This window comes from Bos mutus, chromosome 3 (assembly GCF_027580195.1).
Source record: "Bos mutus isolate GX-2022 chromosome 3, NWIPB_WYAK_1.1, whole genome shotgun sequence".
NCBI lineage: Eukaryota > Metazoa > Chordata > Mammalia > Artiodactyla > Bovidae > Bos > Bos mutus.
This window is the reverse complement of record NC_091619.1, coordinates 4,118,762-4,142,385: the sequence shown is the minus strand read 5'-3', so window position 1 is coordinate 4,142,385 and position 23,624 is coordinate 4,118,762. Positions and strand designations below refer to the sequence as shown.

Below are 23,624 nucleotides of genomic sequence, written 5' to 3'. Positions count from 1 at the left end.
CCCCAAATCACCTTCCTTTAGCACGTTGCTTCTCAAACTTTAACAGTTTTGTGATTCACCTACAGATCTTGTTAAAATACAGATTCATGTTCAGTGTTATGGGGTGATGCCCAAGATTTGCATTTCTAACGAGCTCCTGGGGATACTCATGTTGCTGGTCACACATGCAGATCACATTCTAAGTAGCCATGCTCTGGAGCTTCCATGTGGCCTGAGGCCCCAGTCTGTGTCATTGGTGACATATTACCTGGTGTGTCAACTGAGGTCTCAGCTTGACTGGAACTGAAAGCTGGGGCTGACCCTGGGAAACCAAGTTAGAGAAGGAGTGTCAACAGGGCTGTGAGAGGAGAGAGTCTCTGATTTTGTGAGAGTCAGAGGAGAGGGAGAGAGATTTCTGAAGATGTAGACAGGGAAAAGGCTTTTGGGAGGAAGGTGAACCCTGATGTGAGTACAAGCCCACAGGAAGGGATGGCCAGAGTCTAGGGTCATTTTCAGCTGAGGAGACTGCTCTGCAGCCTCCTGCCATCTCTCTGGAAGGGAGAGCTATAATCCCTCTGTGGTAGCCACTTATCAGTTTGGTTTGCTGACTCACAGTAATTCTTCCAGGGACCCTGTGTTCTAACCAATCTATTCTTCCTGGAAACTACTCCATCTCCCTTCAATATTCCAGAAAGATCTGCCAATCACAAAAGTTCATCTTATTGCCCACAGTGATTAGTCCAAGCAATTGTCACATGACTTCAGTGGAGCCAATCAGGTTTCTAAGGTTCTTCAAATTTGAGTTGGTGGGGAAACATCTTTCTCCCCGTCCTGGTGTCAGAACTACTAGTACATGTGAGTCTGGAGCTACTAGCTGCTCTGTTTTGGTACATTTTACCCACCATGCCCTTCAGTTGGCTGAAGAAAGAGAGCTAAGCTGGCTCAAAGGGAAAAATAGGGATGAAAGATGGAGCGCTCTAGTGACTTTTGAGTCTCTGGTGATGTTTGTCTCTAGGCCAGCTCTTCCCTTCCTTCCCCAAAGATTGACCATATAAGCCCTCATATAACAACTCACTCCCCTTGTGCTTCTCCTCACCCTTTTTTGTCTAAGCTAGTTTGAGTTGGGTTTCAATTATTTGCAACTAAAGAGCCCCCACTGACACCCCTCCCTGATCACTCTGAGAAGAAATAAGGTCTTGAGAGAGAAGGGGATTATAAGAGGACAAGGATGTCTCCAAAGGTCCCAAGGAAATGGCCTAGTGCTGGCAGATGTCACTGATCTCAGAAACTCACATCGTCTTTGTTGCTTCCAAAAGCACCAGCCAGAGATCGCAAGGCTCAGAAGGATGAAAAGAACCACCAGGGAGAGCCCGATCCAAAACTCTGTGCTTCTCTCAGGTCCTGTGAAGAGGAATTGGGGGATATTAGTATAAGTAATAACAAGAGAATTAGGGCAAACTGTGGACAGAACAGAATGGCCATCCTACCTGTCTCTTAAAATCCCACACTATTGCAGAAAATATTCCTTTTCATTCATTCATTCTACAACTGTGTATTGAGCAGTCATCCTCTAAGCAAGAAATTATAGCAGTAAGGCAGGCGCCACCCCTGATGGAGAGGTTTATCTTGCCCAGCATCACAGAGAACCTGAGCTGGGACTTGAATGTGGGCTGCCAGACTCTAAAACACCCTTATCCATCACACCACTGCCCTTCTCTAAAAACAGCATAAGAAGAGTTCTAGGTAGTGAGTCCAGATTACTATTGATCAGAGCTCTAACCCCATTTGCCAGTCACAGCCTGACTCAGCATTTTCACACCCTGGGTAAATTTCCTTTTTTTCCCCTTCTGCTTCTCCTTAGCGAAGAGCAGAGCACAGAATGTTGAATCTCAATTCTGCTTTTGCTGTGTGATCTTGGTTAGTATGACTGAGGAATTAAACTATTTAATTTAAATTAATTAAAATTTAAATTTAAAAACAGTTACTCAATTCCTAATTGAAAAACTGTTAAGTATATTTGGAACAAGTTGGATATAAATATATTTTTTCAATGGCAAATTTTATGAAATCTGAATCCAGATCAAGTACTTCCTATGAGAATTTAGCATCTTCATTGAGATGTGCCATAAGGGTAAAGTACATCCTGGATTTCAAAGGCTTCATACAAACTGAAATGCAAATTATGTTATGAATAATTCTTTGTATTGATTACATGTTGAAGGATGATATTTTGGATATGTTGGGTAAAATAATATATGTGATTAAAATTAATTTTACCTTTGCTTTTGCCTTTTCCATATGACTTAAAAATTTAAATTACCTATGTGACTTTTATATAGAGAAGGCAATGGCACCCCATTCCAGTACTCTTGCCTGGAAAATCCCATGGATGGAGGAGCCTGGTGGGCTGCAGTCCATGGGGTTGCTAGGAGTCAGACACGACTGAGCGACTTCACTTCACTCACTATGTGACTTTTGTTATATTTCTATTGGCATGTGCTGCTTTAAAGACTCTCACTCTGCTTGCTGCACTTCATAAAGAACCACTCGGAAGGAAAACTCTTGGGTCCAAGGACCCCTCTGAGGTTTGGCTGAACAAAGATGGGGAGCAACCTGGACAGAGGTCCCTAGAAAGAAACTGCTGGGAGCTGTTGCTGACAGGGTTGCTGGCTGTGCAGGTGAAGTTGGGGTGTTTTTCTCCACTTCTCCAGGACATGCTGAGGTGAGCGCCCCCTTGGGAAATGACAGCTCCTTTAGGCAGAGGGGTCCATCCATATGTCACATTGTGTCCACTGTCCTCCACTGAGCATGTCAGGCTGACCTTGCAGATGCCGTCCTTTGTGAGCCTGAGGCTCCTCATGACATTTGGCTTCTTCAGCCTCTCTGTGTGAGGAGAAAGGCAGACCAGATGTGGAGTCAGGCCTGCCTACTGGGAAGAGACCATTCAAAATATATTCATGAAGTTATGTGTTGACACTGCCTTAGGGCTGGGAAGGTTCACCTGGCCTTTCCTTTGGTTGCTATGAAATCTCAGCTTATCACTTGATGCTCAGATATGTGAAATAGAGGAGTTAATGAAAGGTGAAAAAACATACCGCATCATTCTATATGGTATACCGCAAAGAACAAGCAAACCAATCAGCGCAGATAAGCACAATGCTTCCACCTGCCCTGAGACCCTCCAAGGCTTACATTCTGAGGTCCCATCATCGAATTTGTTTACTTACACAAGATAAGGAATACAGAAAGGAGAGCAGAGCACTGTCACAGAGTAAGTACTTAATAAATACTAGCAATTTTAAAAGCAACATATGGCTGGCACCCTTTGTTCCCAGTTTCTTATTCCTTTTACTAGGTTTTCTTCCTGCTTCTTTGATATTTGAGTCACAGTAGGCAACAATAGATGTGAACTAGCTGACTTACGTATTTTAACAGCATCATGGATTGTGACTCCTTTCCCAAGTACTGAGACACCAAGATGCCCACGCATGAAATAGGTTGACCATGTCTGAATGGTACAGGTGAAGGAGCTGGCAAATACAAATTACACAAACTGTCCAGCCAAGCTCCAGTGAAGCCCAAGGTGGAGGAGGGAGACTGTGAGTTCTGTCCCTCACACTTAGGGAAGGTGAGTACCCTTCCAAGCTCTTGGAGCTCACAGGAAGACTTTCTCCACAGTCTTCTATGATTTTATCCCAGCCAGCTTTGCCTTTATACAAAATTGCAATGTTCTATAAAAATACAGGTTGGAGAGTTCCTGGTCCCACCATCAATGCAGGACAGGGCAAGTACTGAAAGTTGCTTGGTTGAGGGTTAACTGGAACTCTCTTCTAGGCTATATATACCATATAGCTTAGAAGAAGAGGGCTCCGAGCAGGGAGATTTTGCCTATCTGCTGGTTGTATTGTCCTCCCGTGAACTGACTGGTGTGAACTGAGTAGTCGTCCTAGTGGTCTGAGGCATTTTGTAGGAGGAGGGAGGTGGGATAGGAAGCAAAGAGAGAAATCTTTCAGGAAAGGAATCTAATGATGGGTGTTCAACTCAGAAACTCACGGTAAATGCGCAGATTGATGTGCTTCACACTGGCAACTCTGGCATTTGAGCACAAGTAAGCTTGGTAGAGGCCAGCGTGCTCCATCTTCAGCTGGACAATCTTTAGAGAGTAGTCTTGGCTCGAGACCCACACTGTGTTCTGATCTGGATCCTTGAACTCAATGAGCTGATTGGCTGTTGCTTCTTCTCTCCACTCTTTGCTGATAATAGACGTGTTAAATATCCAGACAACATTGTCTATGTGCTGACTGTCCCGGAGTGCCAGGGACAGGGTGATGGACTCCCCCAGGACCCCCAGAACCGTCTTCCCCATTGGTCCTCCTCGGGAGGCTCCTAGATCTGTAGTCAGAGATGAGATATTGCAAATTCAGCCACTGGTCCTGACCCTTTGACCCTCAGCCTGCCTGAAGGGACTTAAGTCCCAGAGACCCTCCTGCCCAGGATCCCTTCCCCTGCTTTTCTGATGAGGCATCCCTGCTGCTTTCACATGGCCACTTGTCATGCACAAGTAAGCACCTTGCTCTGCCCAGGGCATACCCAGGCCTCTCCTGCCTCTCTGCCCTTTTGAGGACACCTAGGAGACACCCCTACCCCAGCAAAGAGCAATCTAGATTTCTGCATCTATACTTTCTTTCCCTCTCTCTGCAGACTCTTAGGGTTTCACAGTGCCCTGGGAGTGCCTAAGTCCCCTGTCAGTCTCTCTTAGCCTCTTGAGGGTAGAGAAAAAGGAATCTGCAAATCTGTTCTCTTACCTTGCTACTTCATCTGTGTCCTGCCAGAATCCTGGGGTTTAGACTCTATAGCTGCTTAGACTATTTCTGGGCCTTAGTGGAGCCAGTTACCTGTACAGAACTGCGAGACATGGACAGGGTGGGAGCTGCTCTGGCTGACCGGGTTCTTGGCTGTGCAGGTGTATGGTAGGTCTGCATCACAGGGCAACCAGGAGATGGTGAGAGTAGGGTGCCCCCAGGATTCAGAAGCATGAGGATCCCTCGAAGTCCATTTGTACTGAATATCTCCCCCTGCCCCCTCCACAGAGCATACCAGGGTGATGGTACAGGAGGCGTTCTCAGACACGTTCACAGACTGTATGGTGACTTGGGGCTCCTGCAGCTGTTCTGCAAGGACAATGGCAATGAAAATACTCTGACTGCTTCCCCAGCAGGAAAGGGCTAAAGAGAAAAGATGGGGATGGTAGAGCAGCAGAGGGAGGAAGGGAGAGGCCAGCACTGTCTGTTCCTGTGGGAAGTTTTTCTTTCTTTTTTACTTAGTTTCCCACAAAGGTTGAGTGCCTTTCCTCTGTGCTTACCTAGTACCCTCTACAGGGGTTATCACTGTGACTCAACATGATGATAGTCTGAATACTCTCTCTCCCCCACCAGTCTGTGAATTCCTCAAAGACAGAGCCAGAATCCATACCTGAACATCCAGCACCTGCCTGACCCATGAAAGGCACTCATGAATCTGGTAAATATTAATAAATGAATGAATTGAGCTAGCCTCAGACTCTAGGGAATTGGAAGCTCTGCGTCTATAATTTGAGTTGCCCTTGCTTTTGGTCTAAATTTGGAACCCATTTTGGTTTCGAACTTTTTTCCTGGTCCTCTCCTTCCCTTTTGTGCCACCTCCTCTGTTCACAGTGTGTGTGTGTGTGCGTGTGTGTGTGTGTAAGTTCACTTTCTTTTTTTTTTTGAATAGGCAATATATAAAATTGAAATTGCAAAGATACAAAAGGTATACATACACACACACAAAGAAACAAGCTCTCTTGCCCCTAGCCACCTAATTTTTCTCCTTACGAATTATTGTTCCTGGAGGGAATTAATGCTATGAATTTCTTGTTGATCTTTCCAGAGATATTCTAGTTATAGATACATGTATGATAGCATATTATACATATAGTCCTGAAGCTTTAAAAATTTTTAATAATATATTTTGGAAATTGTTGTATATTAGTATATATTAAGTTGGTTCTTTCTGTTTCTCTTAACTGCATAGAATTCAATTTGCTTAATATACACAGAGCTCCCTACAAATCAGTAAAAAAGGTCAAATGATATGATAGAAAAATTAAGCCATAGGCTTAATTTTGTGCCCCCTCCAAATGCATATGTTGAAGTCTTAACCCCCAGTACCTTGGACTGTGATTGAATATAGAACTGTATTTGGAAACAAAGATAATTAATTTAAAATCAAGTCATTAGGATGGTCCCTAGTCCAACATAACTGATGTCCTTAAAAAAAAAAGTTGCAGGATATAAAATTAACACACAGAAATCCCTTGCCTTCCTATACACTAACAATGAGAAAATAGAAAGAGAAATTAAGGAAACAATTCCATTCACCATCGCAATGAAAAGAATAAAACACTTAGGAATATATCTACCTAAAGAAACAAAAGACATATATATATATAGAAAACTATAAAACACTGATGAAAGAAATCAAAGAGGACACAAATAGATGGAGAAATATACCATGTTCATGGACCAGAAGAATAAATATAGTGAAAATGAGTATACTACCCAAAGCAATCTATAGATTTAATGAAATCCCTATCAAGCTACCAATGGTATTTTTCAGAAAACTAGAGCAAATAATTTCACAATTTGTATGGAAATACAAAAAACCTTGAATAGCCAAAGCAATCTTGAGAAAGAAGAATGGAACTGGAGGAATCAACCTGCCTGACTTCAGGCTCTACTACAAAGCCACAGTCATCAAGACAGTATGGTTCTGGCACAAAGACAGAATTATAGACAATGGAACAAAATAGAAAGCCCAGAGATAAATGCACGCACCTATGGACACCTTATCTTTGACAAAGGAGGCAAGAATATACAATGAGGAAAAGACAAACTCTTTAACAAGTGGTGCTGGGAAAACTGGTCAACTGCTTGTAAAAGAATGAAACTAGAACACTTTCTAATACCATACACAAAAATAAAGTAAAAATGGATTAAAGATCTAAATGTAAGACCAGAAACTATAAGACTCCTAGAGGAAAACATAGGCAAAACATTCTCTGACATAAATCACAGCAGGATCTTCTATGACCCACCTCCCAGAATGGAAATAAAAGCAAAAATAAACAAATGGGACCTAATTAAACTTAAAAGCTTTTGCACAATGAAGGAAACTATAAGCAAGATTTAAAGACAGCCTTCAGAATGGGATAAAATGATAGCAAACAAAGTAACTGACAAAGAATTAATCTCAAAATGTACAAGCAGCTCCTGCAGCTCAATTCAAGAAAAAAAATGATCCAGTCAAAAAATGGGCCAAAGAACTAAACAGACATTTCTTCAAAGAAGACATACAGAAATGGGCCAAAGAACTAAACAGACATTTCTCCAAAGAAGACATACAAAAGGCTAACAAATACATGAAAAGATGCTCAACAACACTCATTATCAGAGAATTGCAAATCTAAACCACAATGAAGTACCATCTCACGCCAGTCAGAATGGCTGCTATCAAAAGTCTAAAAAACAATAAATGCTGGAGAGGATGCAGAGAAAAAGGAACCCTCTTACACTGTTGGTGGGAATACAAACTAGTACAGCCACTATGGAGAACAATGTGGAGATTCCTTAAAAAACTGGAAATAGAACTGCCATACGACCCAGCAACCCCACTGCTGGGCACACACACCAAGGAAACCAGAATTGAAAGAGACCCGTGTACCCCAATGTTCATCACAGGACTGTTTACAATAGCCAGGACATGGAAGCAACCTAGATGTCCATTGGCAGAAGAATGGATAAGAAAGCTGTGGTATATATACACAATGGAATATTACTCAGCCATTAAAAGAGTGCATTTGAATCAGTTCAAATGAGGTGGATGAAACTGGAGCCTATTATACAGAGTGAAGTAAGTCAGAAAGAAAAACACCAATACAGTATACTAAAGCGTATATATGGAATTTAGAAAGATGGTAATGATGACCCTATATGTGAGACAGCAAAAGAGACACAGATGTAAAGAACAGTCTTTTGGACTCTGTGGGAGAAGGTGAGGGTGGGATGATTTGAGAGGGTAGCGTTGAAACGTGTATATTATCATATGTGAAGTGGACCACTGGTCCAGGTTCAATGCATGAGACGGTGCTCAGGGCTGGTGCACTGGGATGACCCAGAGGGATGGGATGGGGATAGAGGTGGGAGGGGGGTTCTGGATGGGGAACACATGTGGGCCTGTGGCTAATTCATGTCGATGTTTGGCAAAAACCACTACAATATTGTAAAGTAATTAGCCTCCAATTAAATAAATAAATTAATTAAAATTAAAAAGAACTAAAAAGGAGACTGAGATAAAGACAATACAGCCAGAGACAACCATCTGAGGACATAGGGAAAGAAGGTGGCTGTATGCAAGCCAAGGAAAGAGGCCTCAGAAGAAACCAAACCTGCTGACATCTTAACCAACCTTCTGACTTGTGAAAAAAAATAAATCTTTCTTGTTTAAGTCACTCGGTCTGTGCTGTTTTGTTATGACAGCCCTAGCAAACCAATACAGACTTTTGCACCAGACCTGGGGTGCTATATGACAAATTCCCAAAAATGTTGAGGTGACTTTGGGATTGATTAATGGATAGAAGCTGGAAGAGTTTTAAGATGCATGTGAGAAAAAGCCTAGACTGTCTTCAAGAGACTGTTCATAAAAATAGGGATGTTAGGGTTAGGTGATTCTGGTAAGAGCTTAAAAGGAAAGAAGACAGCTGTAGAGAAAGCCTCTATTATCTGAGAGATAGACATATATTATAATCAACATAACAATGGTAGAAATATAAACATTAACGGTATTCCCGGTAAGGTATTAGTTGAAAATGAAGAACATGTTATTGGAGGAAAAGTGATACTTACTATAAAGCAGCAAAGAACTTAGACAAATTGTGTTCTACTTTTGAACATTTAAGTGATGAACTTATTGTTCAGTTAAGGAGATCTCCAAGCAAAGTGCTGAGGGCACTACTTGTTTTCTCCTTTTGTGCTGTGCTTAGTCGCTCAGTTGAGCCCGATTCTTTGCAACACCATGGACCATAGGCTGCTAGGCTCCTCTGTTTGTGGAATTCTTCAGGCAAGAATACTGGAGTGGGTTGCCATGCCCTCCTCCAGGGGATCTTCCCAACCCAGGGATTGAACCCAGGCCTCCTGCATTGCAGGTGTATTCTTTACCAATTGAACTACCCCAGAAGCCTGTATTCTCCTTTTTCTCATAGTAAAATGTCAGAAAGGAAAGATAAATTGAGGAAGGAATTGTTAAGCAAGAGAAACCAGAATTTGAAGATTTGGAAAAGTCTCAACCTAGCTATTTTGCAAAAAAAAAAAAAAATGAGAATTTGTGTCTGGAGAAAACACTGAGAGTATGGATAGACAATGGTGTGATTCATGGATCCAATTAACTATCCAAGTAGAAATTCTGCCAGCTTGGACTAAACAGACACAGATGGCGCTAAATGAAGGAAGGCTATCAGATTTGGGGGGTTTTCAAGAATGAGCCAGTAGAGATATCTAGCTGATATCATCCCTTATCCTTGAGGAAAAGAGGAGAATGACCCCATGGGAAGTTCAGAGGTTAATGGGTCTGCCACTGGCATCATGGGCCTAAAGGATGTAGGCCCGGGGAGTGTTGGTGGGGGTGGTTCTTGAACCTTAAAAAGATGTGGTACTCAGTCATAAAAAAAAGAAAGAAATAATTCCATTTATAGCAACATGAATGGGCCTAGAGATTGTCACACTGAGTGAAATAAGTCAAACAGAGAAAGACATCATATGATATTGCTTATACATGGAATCTTAACAATGAACTTATCTGTAAAACAGAAATAGAGTTACAGATGTAAAAAATAAACTTCTGGTTACCAGAGAGGGTGAAGGATAAATTAGGAGATTGGTATTGACATATACACAGTATTACATATAAAATAGATTAACGAATAGGGACCTACTGTATAGCACAGGGACTCTACTCAATATTCTGTAAAGGCCTATATGGGAAAATAATCTAAGAAAGAGTGGATATACATACATGTGCAACAGATTTACTATGCTGTACATCTGAAACTAACACTACATTGTAAATCAACTATACCCCAATAAAATTTTTAAAAATCTAATGGAATTTGCCTTAATAGGGTTAGACTTGCTTGGGACCTGTGACCCCTTTCTTCTTTCCAATTTCTCCCTTTTGGAATGTAAATGTCTATCATGTCCCTGTGCCAACATGAAAGCAGGTAACTTGTCTGGTTTCACAGGTCTATAATTGGAGGGGAATTTTGCCTCAAATCTCACTTACATATGATTTAGATGATATCTAGATAAGATTTTGAATTTGATGATGGAATGAGTTAAGACTTTGGGGGCTGTTGAGATGAGGCAAATGTACTTTGTGACAAAGACAAGAGTTTTGGGGACCAGAGACCACAGTGCTATTTTTATTTTTATTCAGTGGGATGAATAAAAATTCCTATGTTGAAGTCATAATCCCTAGTGCCTCAGAATGTGGCTGTATTTGGAGACAGAGCCTTTAAAGAGATAATTAAGTTAAAGTGGGGTTGTAATGTGGGCCTTAATCCAGTACGATTGGTGTCCTTGTAAAAAGAGGCGAGTAAGACACAGACCGTGCAGACAGAGGGACACCATGTGAAGACACGCCAAAATGGTGGCCATCTGCAAGCCAAGGAGTGAGGCTCAGAAGAAATCAAGCTCACTGACACCTTGATCTCAGGCTTCAACCCTCCAGAATTGTGATAAAACGAATTTCAGTTGTTTAAATGACCCAGTCTGTGATATTTCGTTATGGCAACTCTAACAAGCTAATACAGATGGATAAAGGATATTAACAGAGAGAAAAATCCAAATGGCTCTTAACCATATTTTGGTTGTTTTTCACTCTTGACATCTGTATTTATGGAATTGGGTGAAAATGGCCAATATCATTGCTCTCTTCATCTTAGATAAATTCCTGAAGAGGAAAAAAGACTGCTTTTAAAAATAAAAGGTCAAAGCTCACACTCGCTCTTTAGAACTCACCATAGATATATAAGATGAATCTCTCATTGATGTCTTCAGATCCCTTTTGGTTTATCCGGGCTTTGTATGAACCAGCATCTTTCAGAGTCAGCTTGTTAATAGACAAAGAGTTGTTTTTTGGGATGTTTATTCGCCCTTTGTAGCTTTTGTCTAAAAACAAAATCTCTCCACTTGGGAATGCTAAAACCAAAGCGTCTTTGGGACCACTCCAGGTGATTTGCTCAATTTCTGCATCCACTGAAATGTTGAGGGAGAGAATCACTGAACCCCCTACAATGGCTTTCACCACTGTTGAGGCTGAGTCTTTTTCAGAGGCTCCTTGCCCTGCAGAGACAAAAGAGGGACTTGGAGAAGCAGCTGGGATTCTCTAGCCAGCATTCATTCATTTGTTTGTTTATTCATGCATGCATGCACACAGTCATTCATTCATTATAAAAACACATGCTGATAATGCTAGATGTTGAGAAATGAGATGATATTTTGGCCGCCTTCCCTCTAGATCCATTGCTTAGCAAAGTTATTCATTCACTCACCTGACGTTCTCTCTCATGAATGTAGCTACAATAATCAGTACAAAAGACTTTATAGGCTTCTAGTCCACAAAGAAATGAGAATAGTGACTTTGGATGAATTTCTGAATTTCCCTGAGAATTAGTTTACTCATCTATAAGCTAGAAATGTCCCACCTGTACCATCTTCCTCCAGAAATGTGTTAGAGATGAAATAAAATCAGGTTGCTGTAAATCATAAAGGACTAATGAAGTAAAAAAGCAGCACCTTAAAAAAAAAAAAAAAACCAAGATGTATTGATGGATGACTAAACTGGTGGATAAATGAATAGGTGTGTGATATAGCAAGAAAAGTAAAACCCCAATGGGAGAACTGAGATGGGAGGTATCTGAGTGTTCACTGCAAAATACTTTCCAGTTTTCTGTATGTTTGAGAGTTTTCATAATAAAATATTGGGAACAAAAAAAGCATCTTTCACCTCTATTATCACCTTACCTTTTCCTCAATGTCCAGGGAATCTCTAACTTAACTTTGGCATGGCCAGGAAAATCTGGTCTATCCTTAGAAAAAAGACTTGGGGTTGGGAATAGTAGGTAGCATTGATTAAGCACCTGATTTCCTCTTCTCAGGAAAGACTCAGATCCCTGATAACCATTATTTCCAAGGCTTCCAGAGGCCTGACATTTGGCTACAGCAGCTTATTTCCTTGGAGAGGCCTTGCGTGTTCTGCTGAGTGACTCCAGCTTGGATTCCCAGATTCCAGGCTTCTAAGGCTCTCAAGAGTGCTCTGTAAACCCTAGACTAAGTCAGATGGGTTCAGGACTCAGACTATTCCCACCAGGAATTTTGGGTCAAAAAATATGTAGAGAGGGGTGGTCCTTAGATAGCGGAGTAATAGGACAGGGAGACCACTTTCTCCCCAACAAATTCATCAAAAGAACATTTGAACGCTGAGTAAATTCCACAAAACAACTTCTGAATGCCAGCAGAGGACATCAGGCGCCCAGAAAAGCAGCCCATTGACTTTGTAAGGAGGTAGGAAAAAATATAAAAGATAAAAAGAGAGACAAAAGAGGTAGGGACCGAGCTCCATCCCTGGAAGGGAGTCTTAAAAAAGAGAAACATTTCCAAACACCAGGAAACACTCTCACTGCCGAGCCTGTGGTGAGCCTTGAAACCACAGAGGGCAACATAACTGGGAGGAAAAATAAATAAATAATTAAAACCCACAGATTACGTGCCAAATGGTAACTCCCCCAGCAGAGAAGCAGCGCAGACGCCTGCATCTGCCACTAGCAAGCGGGGGCTGGGCAGGGAGGAGTGGGCTACATTGCTTAGAGTAAGGACAGGGCCTGAATGCTCTGAGGGCAATCTGAGGGAACTAAATTGGGCTAGCAAACCAGACTGTGGGATAGCTACCACGTGAAAAGCCCTAACATAAGACACTGCCAGGCCCGCTCACAGAACAAAGGACTGAACGGAGCTAGCTGGCTGCAGATCATCCCCCTCCTGTGACAGGAAGCCAGAGCCAGAAGGGGGCAATCACGGCCCCAGAGAGGCATTATCTACCAAGCTGCAAGCATGCTTCATTGTTAACCAAGACTTCTTGGGATTCTGGACAGTCAACATCCGCCTGAGAAGGTGCGCCGGATGTACACCCAGAAAACCAAGCAGCAGGGACAGGGAAGGCGATAAGTTGCAGCAACCAGGCTCGCCAAACACCTGGTCATCTGAGCTGCTCTGAGCTGGGAAGGGCACAAAATGCAGGCCCAACTGAGTCTGCGCCTCTGAGGAGTACCCGAGTGCCTGAACCTGAGTGGCTTAGACCTGGGAGGTGCATGCAGCCCAGGGCCAGCCTTAGACAGTTCCCAGCAGAGCAACCTAGAGCCTAAGCCTAAGCTGTGAGAGGTGGCAAACCTAGTGTGGCTGAAATACTGCAAGCACACACCAGTGTTATTTGTTTGCAGCGTCCCTCCCTCCCCACAGCAAGACTGAACAAGTGAGCCTAAGAAAAGTGTCCACCACCGCCCCCTTGTGTCAGGGTGGAAATTAGACACTGAAGAGACCAGCAAACAGAAGAAGCTAAAACAGAGGGAACCTCCTTGGAAGTGACAGAGGCAATAGATTAAAACCCTGTAGTTAGTACCCACTACATAGGAAGGGGCCTATAGATCTTGAGAAATATAAGCCAGATCAAGAAACTATCCAAAAATAAACTGACCCCACACTGCCCACAACAACACCAGACAAAGTCCTAGATATATTTTTACTATCATTCTTTAATTTTTAAATTTTTAAAATTTTAAGTCCTCTATTATTCCTTTAATTTTCATTTTTATAACCTACTATTGCTTTGCAAAAAAAAAGAGAGACCCTATTTTTTTAAAGCAAATTCATATATATATATTTTATAATTTTTGTGACTTTTTTTCTTTAATATTGTATTTTTGAAAATCCAACCTCTACGCTAGATTTTTAATCTTTGCTTTTTGGTATTTGTTATCAATTTTGTACCTTTAAGAACCCAATCTTCAGTACCCATTTTTACTTGGGAGTGAGATTACTGGCTTGACTGCTCTCTCCCTCTTTGGACTCTCTTTTTTCTCTACCAGGTCACCTCTATCTCCTCCCTCCCCCTTCTCTTCTCTACCCAACTCTGTGAATCTCTTTGCGTGTTCTGGGCTGTGGAGAACACTTAGGGAACTGGTTACTAGCTGGATCTGTCTCTCTTCTTTTGATTCTTCCCTTTATCCTCCTGGCCACCTCTGTCTCCTTCCTCCCTCTTCTCTTCTCTGTGTAACTTCGTGAATATCTCTGAGTGGTCCAGACTGTGGAGCTCACATAAGGAAGTGATTACTGGCTAGCTTGCTCTCTCCTCTTTTGATTCCACTTCATCTCATCCTGGTCACCTCTATCTCCCTCCTCCCTATTCTCTTCTCCATGTAACTCTGTGAACCTCTCTGGGTGTCCCTCACTGTGGAGAAACTTTTCATCTTTAACCTAGATGTTTTATCAATGGTGCTGTATAGATGGAGAAGTCTTGAGGCTACAGTAAAAGTGAAACTGAAAACCAGAAGCAGGAGGCTTAAGTCCAAATTCTGAGAACACCAGAAAACTCCTGACTCCAGGGAGACTTCAACATAATAAAAGCTATATATGACAAACCCACAGCAAACATTATCCTCAATGGTGAAAAATTGAAAGCATTTCCTCTAAAGTCAGGAACAAGACAAGGGTGCCGACTCTCACCACTACTATTCAACATAGTTTTGGAAGTTTTGGCCACAGCAATCAGAGCAGAAAAATAAATAAAAGGAATCCACATTGGAAAAGAAGAAGTAAATCTCTCACTGTTTGCAGATGACATGATCCTCTACATAGAAAACCCTAAAGACTCCACCAGAAAATTACTAGAGCTAATCAATGAATCTAGTGAAATTGCAGGATATAAAACCAACACACAGAAATCCCTTGCATTTCTATACACTAATAATGAGAAAATAGGAAGAGAAATTAAGGAAACAATTCAATTCACCATTGCAACGAAAAGAATAAAATACTTGGGAATACATCTACCTAAAGAAACAAAAGACCTATATATAGAAAGAAATCAAAGAGGACACTAATACATGGAGAAATATACCTTTTTCATGGATTGGAAGAATCAATATAGTGAAATTGAGTGTGCTACCAAAAGCAATCTATAGATTTAATGCAGTCCCTATCAAGCTACCAATGGTATTTTTCACAGAACTAGAACAAATAATTTCACAATTTGTATGGAACTACAAAAAACCTCGAATAGCCAAAGCAATCTTGAGAAAGAAGAATGGAACTGGAGGCATCAACCTGCATGACTTCAGGCTCTACTACAAAGCCACAGTCATCAAGACAGTATGGTACTGGCACAAAGACAGAAATATAGATCAATGGAACAAAATAGAAAGCCCAGAGATAAACCCACACACCTATGGACACCTTATCTTTGACAAAGGAGGCAAGAATATACAATGGGGAAAAGACAAACTCTTTAACAAGTGGTGCTGGGAAATCTGGTCAACCACTTGTAAAAGAATGACTAGAACACTTTCTAACACCATACACAAAAATAAACTCAAAATGGATTAAAGATCTAACTGTAAAACCAGAAACTATAAAACTCTTGGAGGAGAACATAGGCAAAATAGTCTCTGACATAAATCACAGCAGGATCCTCTATGACCCACCTCCCAGAACATTGGAAATCAAAGCAAAAATAGACAAATGTGACCTAATTAAAATTAAAAGCTTCTGCACAACAAAGGAAACAATAAGCAAGGTGAAAAGACAGCCTTCAGAATGGGAGAAAATAATAGCAAATGAAGTAACTGACAAAGAATTAATCTCAAAAATATACAAGCAACTCCTGCAGCTCGACTCCAGAAAAATAAAAGACCCAATCAAAAAATGGGCCAAAGACCTAAACAGACATTTCTCCAAAGAAGACATACAGATGGCTAACAAACACATGAAAAGATGATCAATATCACTCATTATCAGAGATATGCAAATGAAAACCACAATGAGGTACCATTTTATGCCAGTCAGAATGGCTGCAATCCAAAAGTCTACAAGCAATAAATGCTGGAGAGGGTGTGGAGAAAAGGGAACCCTCTTACACTGTTGGTGGGAATGCAAACTAGTACAGCCACTATGGAGAACAGTGTGGAGATTCCTTCAGTTCAGTTCAGTTCAGTCGCTCAGTCGTGTCCGACTCTTTGTGACCCCATGAACCGCAGCACTCTAGGCCTCCCTGTCCATCACCATCTCCCGGAGGTCACTCAAACTCATGTCCATGAGTCGGTGATGCCATCCAGCCATCTCATCCTCTGTCATCCCCTTCTCCTCCTGCCCCTAATCCCTCTCAGCATCAGAGTCTTTTCCAATGATTCAACTCTTTGCATGAGGTGGCCAAAGTACTGGAGTTTCAGCTTTAGCATCATTCCTTCCAAAGAACACCCAGGGCTGATCTCCTTTAGAATGGGCTGATTGGATCTCCTTACAGTCCAAGGGACTCTCAAGAGTCTTCTCCAACACCACAGTTCAAAAGCATCAATTCTTTGGTGCTCAGCTTTCTTCACAGTCCAACTCTCGCATCCATACATGACCACTGGAGATTCCTTAAAAAACTGGAAATAGAACTGCCATTCGACCCAGCAATCCCACTGCTGGCATACACACTGAGGAAACCAGAATTGAAAGAGAAACGTATACCCCAATGTCCATCGCAGCACGATTCTAATAGCCAGGACATGGAAGCAGCCTAGATATCCATCAGCAGACGAATGGATAAGAAAGCTGTGGTGACATATACACAATGGAGTATTACTCAGCCATTAAAAAGAATATATTTGAATCAGTTCTAATGAGGTGGATGAAACTGGAGCCTATTATACAGAGTGAAGTAAGCCAGAAGGAAAAACACCAATACAGTATACTAACGCATATATATGGAATTTAAAAGATGGTAACAATAACCCAGTGTACGAGACAGCAAAAGAGACACTGATGTATAGAACAGTCTTATGGACTCTGTGGGAGAGGGAGAGGGTGGGAAGATTTGGGAGAATGGCATTGAAACATGTAAAATACCATATAAGAAACGAGTTGCCAGTCCAGGTTCGATGCACGATACTGGATGCTTGGGGCTAGTGCACTGGGATGACCCAGAGGGATGGTATGGGGAGGGAGGAGGGAGGAGGGAGGAGGGTTCAGGATGGGGAACACATGTATACCTGTGATGGATTCATTTTGATATTTGGCAAAACTAATACAATTATGTAAAGTTTAAAAATAAAATAAAATTAAAAAAAATTAAAAAAAAAAAGAATATATTTGAATCAGTTCTAATGAGGTGGATGAAACTGGAGCCTATTATACAGAGTGAAGTAAGCCAGAAAGAAAAACACCAATACAGTATACTAACGCATATGGAATTTAGAAAGATGGTAACAATAACCCTGTATGCAAGACAGCAAAAGAGACACAGATGTATAGAACAGTCTTTTGAACTCTGTGGGAGAGGGCAAGGGTGGGATGATTTGGGAAAATGGCATTGAAAGATGTATAATATCATATGTGAAACGAATCGCCAGTCCAGGTTTGATGCATGATACAGGATGCTCAGGGCTGGTGCACTGGGATGACCCTGAGGGATAGTATGGGGAAGGAGGTAGAAGGGGGGTTCAGGAAGGGGAACGCGTGTACACCTGTGGTGGATGCATGTAGATGTATGGCAAAACCAATACAATATTGTAAAGTAATTAGCTTCCAATTAAAATAAATAAATTTATATTAAAAGAAAGAAAGAAAGAAAGAAAAATATGTAGAGAATGTTGGAGAGAGTGGAGAGGCCAAAGAATAGCTGGGAAGGATGGGAAAATTTGAAGTATGTTCTTAAAGCTTAAAGGTCACAGAAAACATAGACGCAGAGTAGAGCCTGGTGCAGGCCAGGGGAGTGGTTTCTGTTCAGACCCCCATCAGCTGAGCACTTGGACCTTCTGGAGAGGCTGCCAGGTAGGACACAGGACTAGACACCCTGGATGTGAAGGGGTCTGTTCAGGTAGACTCTGGGGCAGATTCAGAAGACAGAAGCTCAGCTCAGCTGATGTTATGGTGATTTGGTTGCCTAAAAGAGAGCTCTTGTCATCCAGAACACCCTGCTTATGATTGCTACGTGTGTATTAGGCACTTTGTAGAAATCATTCATTTGAATTCTCAAAATTAATCTCATAAGAAGCCCTTTTTTTTCTGATAAGGAGCTGAAATTTAGAGTTTAAGCCACTTGCCTGAGATTACAGGGTTGATCAGTGGCAGAACCCAGATTCTGGGTAGATGATACCCTGGGGTATAGAGGCTGGAAGCACTGACTACCCCATCCTGGGAGCCCAGAAGGTGGTAGATCTTGGCTGGGAGCATATGAATATGTCTTGACCTTGTCTGTCCTCACAGCAATGGTAAACAAAAACTCACACATGTCAGTGGGAGGAGGAGCAAGATGTGGTTCCTACAGGTCAGATCTTATTGCAGCAAGCAGTGCTACATAGGTCCCATAGAGGAGTTGCAGGTATCATCCATCTTATCTTAAACTACATTGTTTGACAAGTTATTAAAGGGAAGGTTTAAAGATTTTGATAACTGAATTTGACTTGCCCATCCTTTAATATTTATTGAATAATGTACTTATAACAGTGATTATTATAATAACAAACACAGCTTCCACCAGCTGTATGCCAAGCACTTACACATACATCCTTAATCTATAAAACAGTCTTGCATAGTACATTTTATTGTTTGTATTCTACACTTAAGAAATAGAGGCTCACACACCTGATAAATGATGGAACAAGGACTTAATTTTGAATATTCCTTATATTAAACCTGGGGGCAGGGGGTTGGACTTGTTCACACTACTGCCTCCTAAGTTCCTGAAATCACTCCTTGGAAACACAGAAGAATCAAGAAAACTGCCTTCTAGACCAAAACAGTGAGGCTTGAGGTCGCCCTAACTGGTGGTGTCAGGCAGAGGGAGATGCCCTGAACTGTTTGAAATTCACTGTGTTGACCATCTGGATGCCGTTGAATGTGGCTAATTCCAGGTTTATCCAACACAACCAGGAAGCACCCCAAGAGTTGAGTGTGAATATAAATAGCTTTGCTGCTACCTGTGTTCTTATGGTGAACAAAGATGAAATAGAAAGTGAAGACAGGTTGGACTGAAATCCAGCCTGAGGTCTAGGGTCCCTCTACCCCTACACATGCATCTGAGAGTTTTCTAGAATTCTCCTCACTGCTCGGCCACTAACTTCATCCTTACTGCTGTCAGGCCCTTAGTGCTCCTGCATTATCCTCTCTAAATCCCTGATGAGGAAGCAGAATTCCAGAGGGACAGTAGCTACCACTGTGTCAGTGGTTGAGACCCTTTCTGGGTACTGGGTCAGCTCTGCCCACTGGAGAGAGGTGGCTCAGGCCATGCTCCTGAGAAAAGTTCCCAGAAACTAGCAGAAATTGGGCCTTCATGGGGAGGTAGAATGTTGGGGAGAAAGGATATTCAGATAGAAGCCAACTAGCTGAGGGCCACCAGACCATCTTGAGATCCCCGGTGAAGCCTCCAAACATGTGATAAACAAGGCAGGATATAAAAAGAAGCTCCAGCAGTCCTATCTGGAGAAGGCAATGGCACCCCACTCCAGTACTCTTGCCTGGAAAATCCCATGGACAGAGGAGCCTGGTAGGCTGTAGTCCATGGGGTCGCGAAGAGTCGGGCACAACTGAGCGACTTCACTTTCACTTTTCACTTTCATGCATTGGAGAAGGAAATGGCAACCCACTCCAGTGTTCTTGCCTGGAAAAATCCCAGGGATGGGGGAGCCTGGTGGGCTGCCATCTATGGGGTTGCACAGAATCGGACACGACTGAAGCGACTTAGCAGCAGCAGCAGTCCTATCCCTCCCATGGAAACTGGTAGGTGATTTGTTATCAGGACAAGTTTCTGGTATCCCTCTGCAGGTCTTACCCACATTGCATAGGGAACAAACTCATTGTGCAGCATTTCTTATCCTGAAAATGTAAGAGCAAGAGGAATAGAGTCTGAACCTGGGGTTATTTGAGTCTGGGGCTAGAAATTCACCTACTCATGGTGTGTAACTATGTATATTCACACACACACACACACACAGCTCACAGTAAGGTGGAACCCGCAGAAAAATTACCAAAAGGAGACAGTTTCCTGGTTTTAACAACTAGTGCTGTGTGCCATGCTCAGTTGCTCAGTCATGTCTGAATCTTTGTGACCCCAAGGACAATAGTCCACCAGGTTCCTCTGTCCACAGAATTTTTCAGGCAAGAATGCTGGAATGGGATGCCATTTCCTCCTGTAGGAGCTCTTTCCAGCCCTGGGATGGAACCCACAGCTCCTGCGGCTCCTGCATTGGCAGGCAGATTCTTTACCACTGTGCCACCTGGGAAGCCCTTAAATAACTAGAATCCCCAGAAAAAATGTGACCAGCTTCACTGGAATACCAGTGGCCACAGTGTGGACTTACCCAAGAGCAAGAAGAGGAGAAGGGTCCATAGATAGGGAGAGAATATGTGTGGTTGACTCTTCGGTGGCTTATTGGAGAAAGGTTGCGGAGCCCAGTCATCTGTATGTCTCCTTGGGCTCGCCATGATGATCTACTTTCAGATCATGCGCTGAAGGAGGAAGCACTTACCACAGCTTCCGCAAACTGTGTGTGTGTGCGTGTCCCAGCGAGGGCTGTTTATACCGAGCGCCACAGACTCCTCCCATATGCTCAGGCTGGGGTAGAGCTCCAAAGTCTATTATAAACCTTCACAGTACTTGCAAACCTATAACGGGCATAACTTGCTTCAGTCTCAGGAGACTTAGGTTCTAAACTTGGCTCTGAAGATGCCCCTTAAAGATCTCTACCTCCAGGCAGAGATAACTAATACATGCCCTGGTGTAATCAACTCTTCTTGAGTATGAGATGGATTTAGTGACTTGCTTCTAGTGAGTAGAATATGGCAGAAGGGATGGGATGTGGCTTCCATTTTGGGCTGACCCTCTCTACCCTCCCTTCACACCCCCATCCTTCCCTGACCTCATGCAAGGAGATAGGTATTATGTTGTAAGGATGGCCTCCAGCCAGCAAGGAACTAATGTCAATAGTTGATGAGACCTTGAGGCTTTCCCAGAGCCATGGAGGTGAAACTGGAAGTGAATCCTCCCCCGGGAGGGCCTTGAAATGACTATAGTCCTGGCCGACACCTTTACTGTATCTTAGTGAGGGACTATGAGCCACAGGTGCCCAGCTAAGCTGTGCCTAGATTCTTGATCCATAGAAACTGTGAGATAATAAATGTTTACTGTTTTAAGCTGCCGAGTTTCATAATTGGTTACCTAGCAGTGGATAAATAATACAATGATCCAACAAATTCCCTACTTTGTTTAAGCCAGTTTGTGTTGAATTCCTGGCAATGCAACTGAAAGACTTTTAACTAATCTGGAAAAAGCATCAGGGAAACTGCCCTGAGGATGGATATTGTAAGTGACAGTTGTATAATCTAGTTGAGAAGGTAGGTTGTCAGTTCAGTCACTCAGTCGTGTCTGAATTTTTGTGACCCCGTAAACAGCAGCACCCCAGGCTTCCCTGTCCATCACCAACTCCCAGAGCTTGCTCAAACTCATGTCCATCGAGTCGGTGATGCCATCCAACTATCTCATCCTTTGTTGTCCCCTTCTCCTGCCTTCAATCTTTCCCAGCATCAGGGTCTTTTTCAATGCTGTCAGTGATGTCAGTTCTTCGCATCAGGTGGCCAAAGTATTGGAGCTTCAGCTTCAACATCAGTCCTTCCAATGAACATTCAGGACTGATTTCCTTTAGGATTGACTGGTTTGATCTCCTTGCAGTCCAAAGGACTCTCAAGAGTCTTCTCCAACACCACAGTTCAAAAGCATCAATTCTTCGGTACTCAGCTTTCTTTATGGTCCAACTCTCACATCCATCCAAACATGACTACTGGAAAAGCCATAGCTTTGACTAGACAGACCTCTGTCAGAAAAGTGATGTCTCTGCTTTTTAATATGATGTCTAGGTTGGTCATCGCTTTTCTTCCAAGGTGCTAACATCTTTTAATTTCATGGCTGCAGTCACCATCTGCAGTGCTTTTGGAGCCCAAGAAAATAAAGTCTGTCACTGTTTCCATTATTTCCACATCTATTTGCCATGAAGTGATGGGACCAGATGCCATGATCTTAGTTTTTTGACTGTTGAGTTTTTTTTTTTTTTAACTTTACAATATTGTATTGGTTTTGCCATATATCGAAATGAATCTGCCACAGGTATATACGTGTTCCCCATCCTGAACCCTTCTCCCTCCAAATGTTGAGTTTTAAGTCAGCTTTTTCACTCCTCTTTCACTTTATACAGGAGGCTTCTTAGTTCCTCTTTGCTTTCTGCCACAAGGGTGGTGTCATCTGCATATCTGATATTATTGATATTCCTTCTGGCAGTCTTGATTCCAGCTTGTGCTTCATCCAGTCCAGCATTTCTCATGATGGACTCTGCAAGATGGACTTATATAAGTTAAATAAGCAGGGTGACAATATACAGCCTTGACATACTCCTTTCCCGATTTGGAACCAGTCTGTTGTTCCATGTCCAGTGCTAACTGTTGTTTCTTGACCTGGATACAGATTTCTCAGGAGGCAGGTCAGGTGGTCTGGTATTCCCATCTCTTGAAGAATTGTCCACAGTTTGTTGTGATCCACACGGTCAAAGGCTTTGGCATAGTCAATAAAGCAGAAGTAGATTTTTTCTGGAGCTCTCAGCTTTTTTTTTTTTTTTAAGATTCAACGGATGTTGACAATATGATCTCTGGTTCCTCTGCCTTTTCTAAATCCAACTTGAACATCTGGATGTTCTCAGTTCATGTACTGTTGAAGCCTGGCTTGGAGAATTTTGAGTATTACTTTGCTAGGGTGTGAGATGAGTGCAATTGTGTGGTAGTTTGAACATCCTTTGGCATTGACTTTCTTTGGGATTGGAATGAAAACTGACCTTTTCCAGTCCTGTGGCCACTTCTGAATTTTCCAAATTTGCTGGCATATTGAGTATAGCACTGAAGGAGGAAACCGTAGGGCCTGGACTCCATCGTAGGCCTGTTCAGTGCTGGCCAAGCTTGGCCACCTTTTCCGTGGACTCTGAACTCTGTGCTCAGTGCCTATGGAAACGACATACCAACAGAAGGATAAGACCCCCTCCGGACAAAGGAACCTTGAGAGTCGTATCTAGGTTACTCATCACCTAAGAGAAAACATATACTAATCACCCCTGTCTCCGGACAGGTCATAAATTTTTTTTCTGTACTTATCAGAGTATAACCTTGGCTTATTGATTAATGACCAATTGTTTAACTGTTTAAGCACATGACACATGAGTGATGGGGCTATTGTGATCGTATCTACCTTTCTTTGTTTATGCAGGTTTCAAGGAATTTGGGGAG

General features: G+C 42.4%; 1 protein-coding gene across 7 annotated transcripts in view; it reads right to left on the bottom strand.

Annotated features, from left to right (window-relative positions):
- LY9 (lymphocyte antigen 9) overlaps positions 1-20,835 on the bottom strand; it is a 31,309-nt gene extending 10,474 nt beyond the window's left edge. For 4 of the 7 annotated variants that reach the window (XM_070366119.1, XM_014480846.2, XM_070366133.1 and 1 more), the window contains exons 1-7: positions 20,663-20,835; positions 11,070-11,393; positions 4,875-5,150; positions 4,033-4,371; positions 2,593-2,862; positions 1,273-1,380; positions 248-301 (exon numbers count right to left, since the gene is read on the bottom strand). In XM_070366119.1, the coding sequence (XP_070222220.1) occupies positions 248-301; positions 1,273-1,380; positions 2,593-2,862; positions 4,033-4,371; positions 4,875-5,150; positions 11,070-11,393; positions 20,663-20,786 (1,495 nt within the window). In that variant the 5' untranslated portion in view covers positions 20,787-20,835. The remainder of the gene's footprint in view (positions 1-247; positions 302-1,272; positions 1,381-2,592; positions 2,863-4,032; positions 4,372-4,874; positions 5,151-11,069; positions 11,394-20,662) is intronic. The other 3 variants (XM_070366123.1, XM_014480848.2, XM_070366147.1) reach the window with 3 other exon arrangements.
- Positions 20,836-23,624: the final 2,789 nt, after the last annotated feature.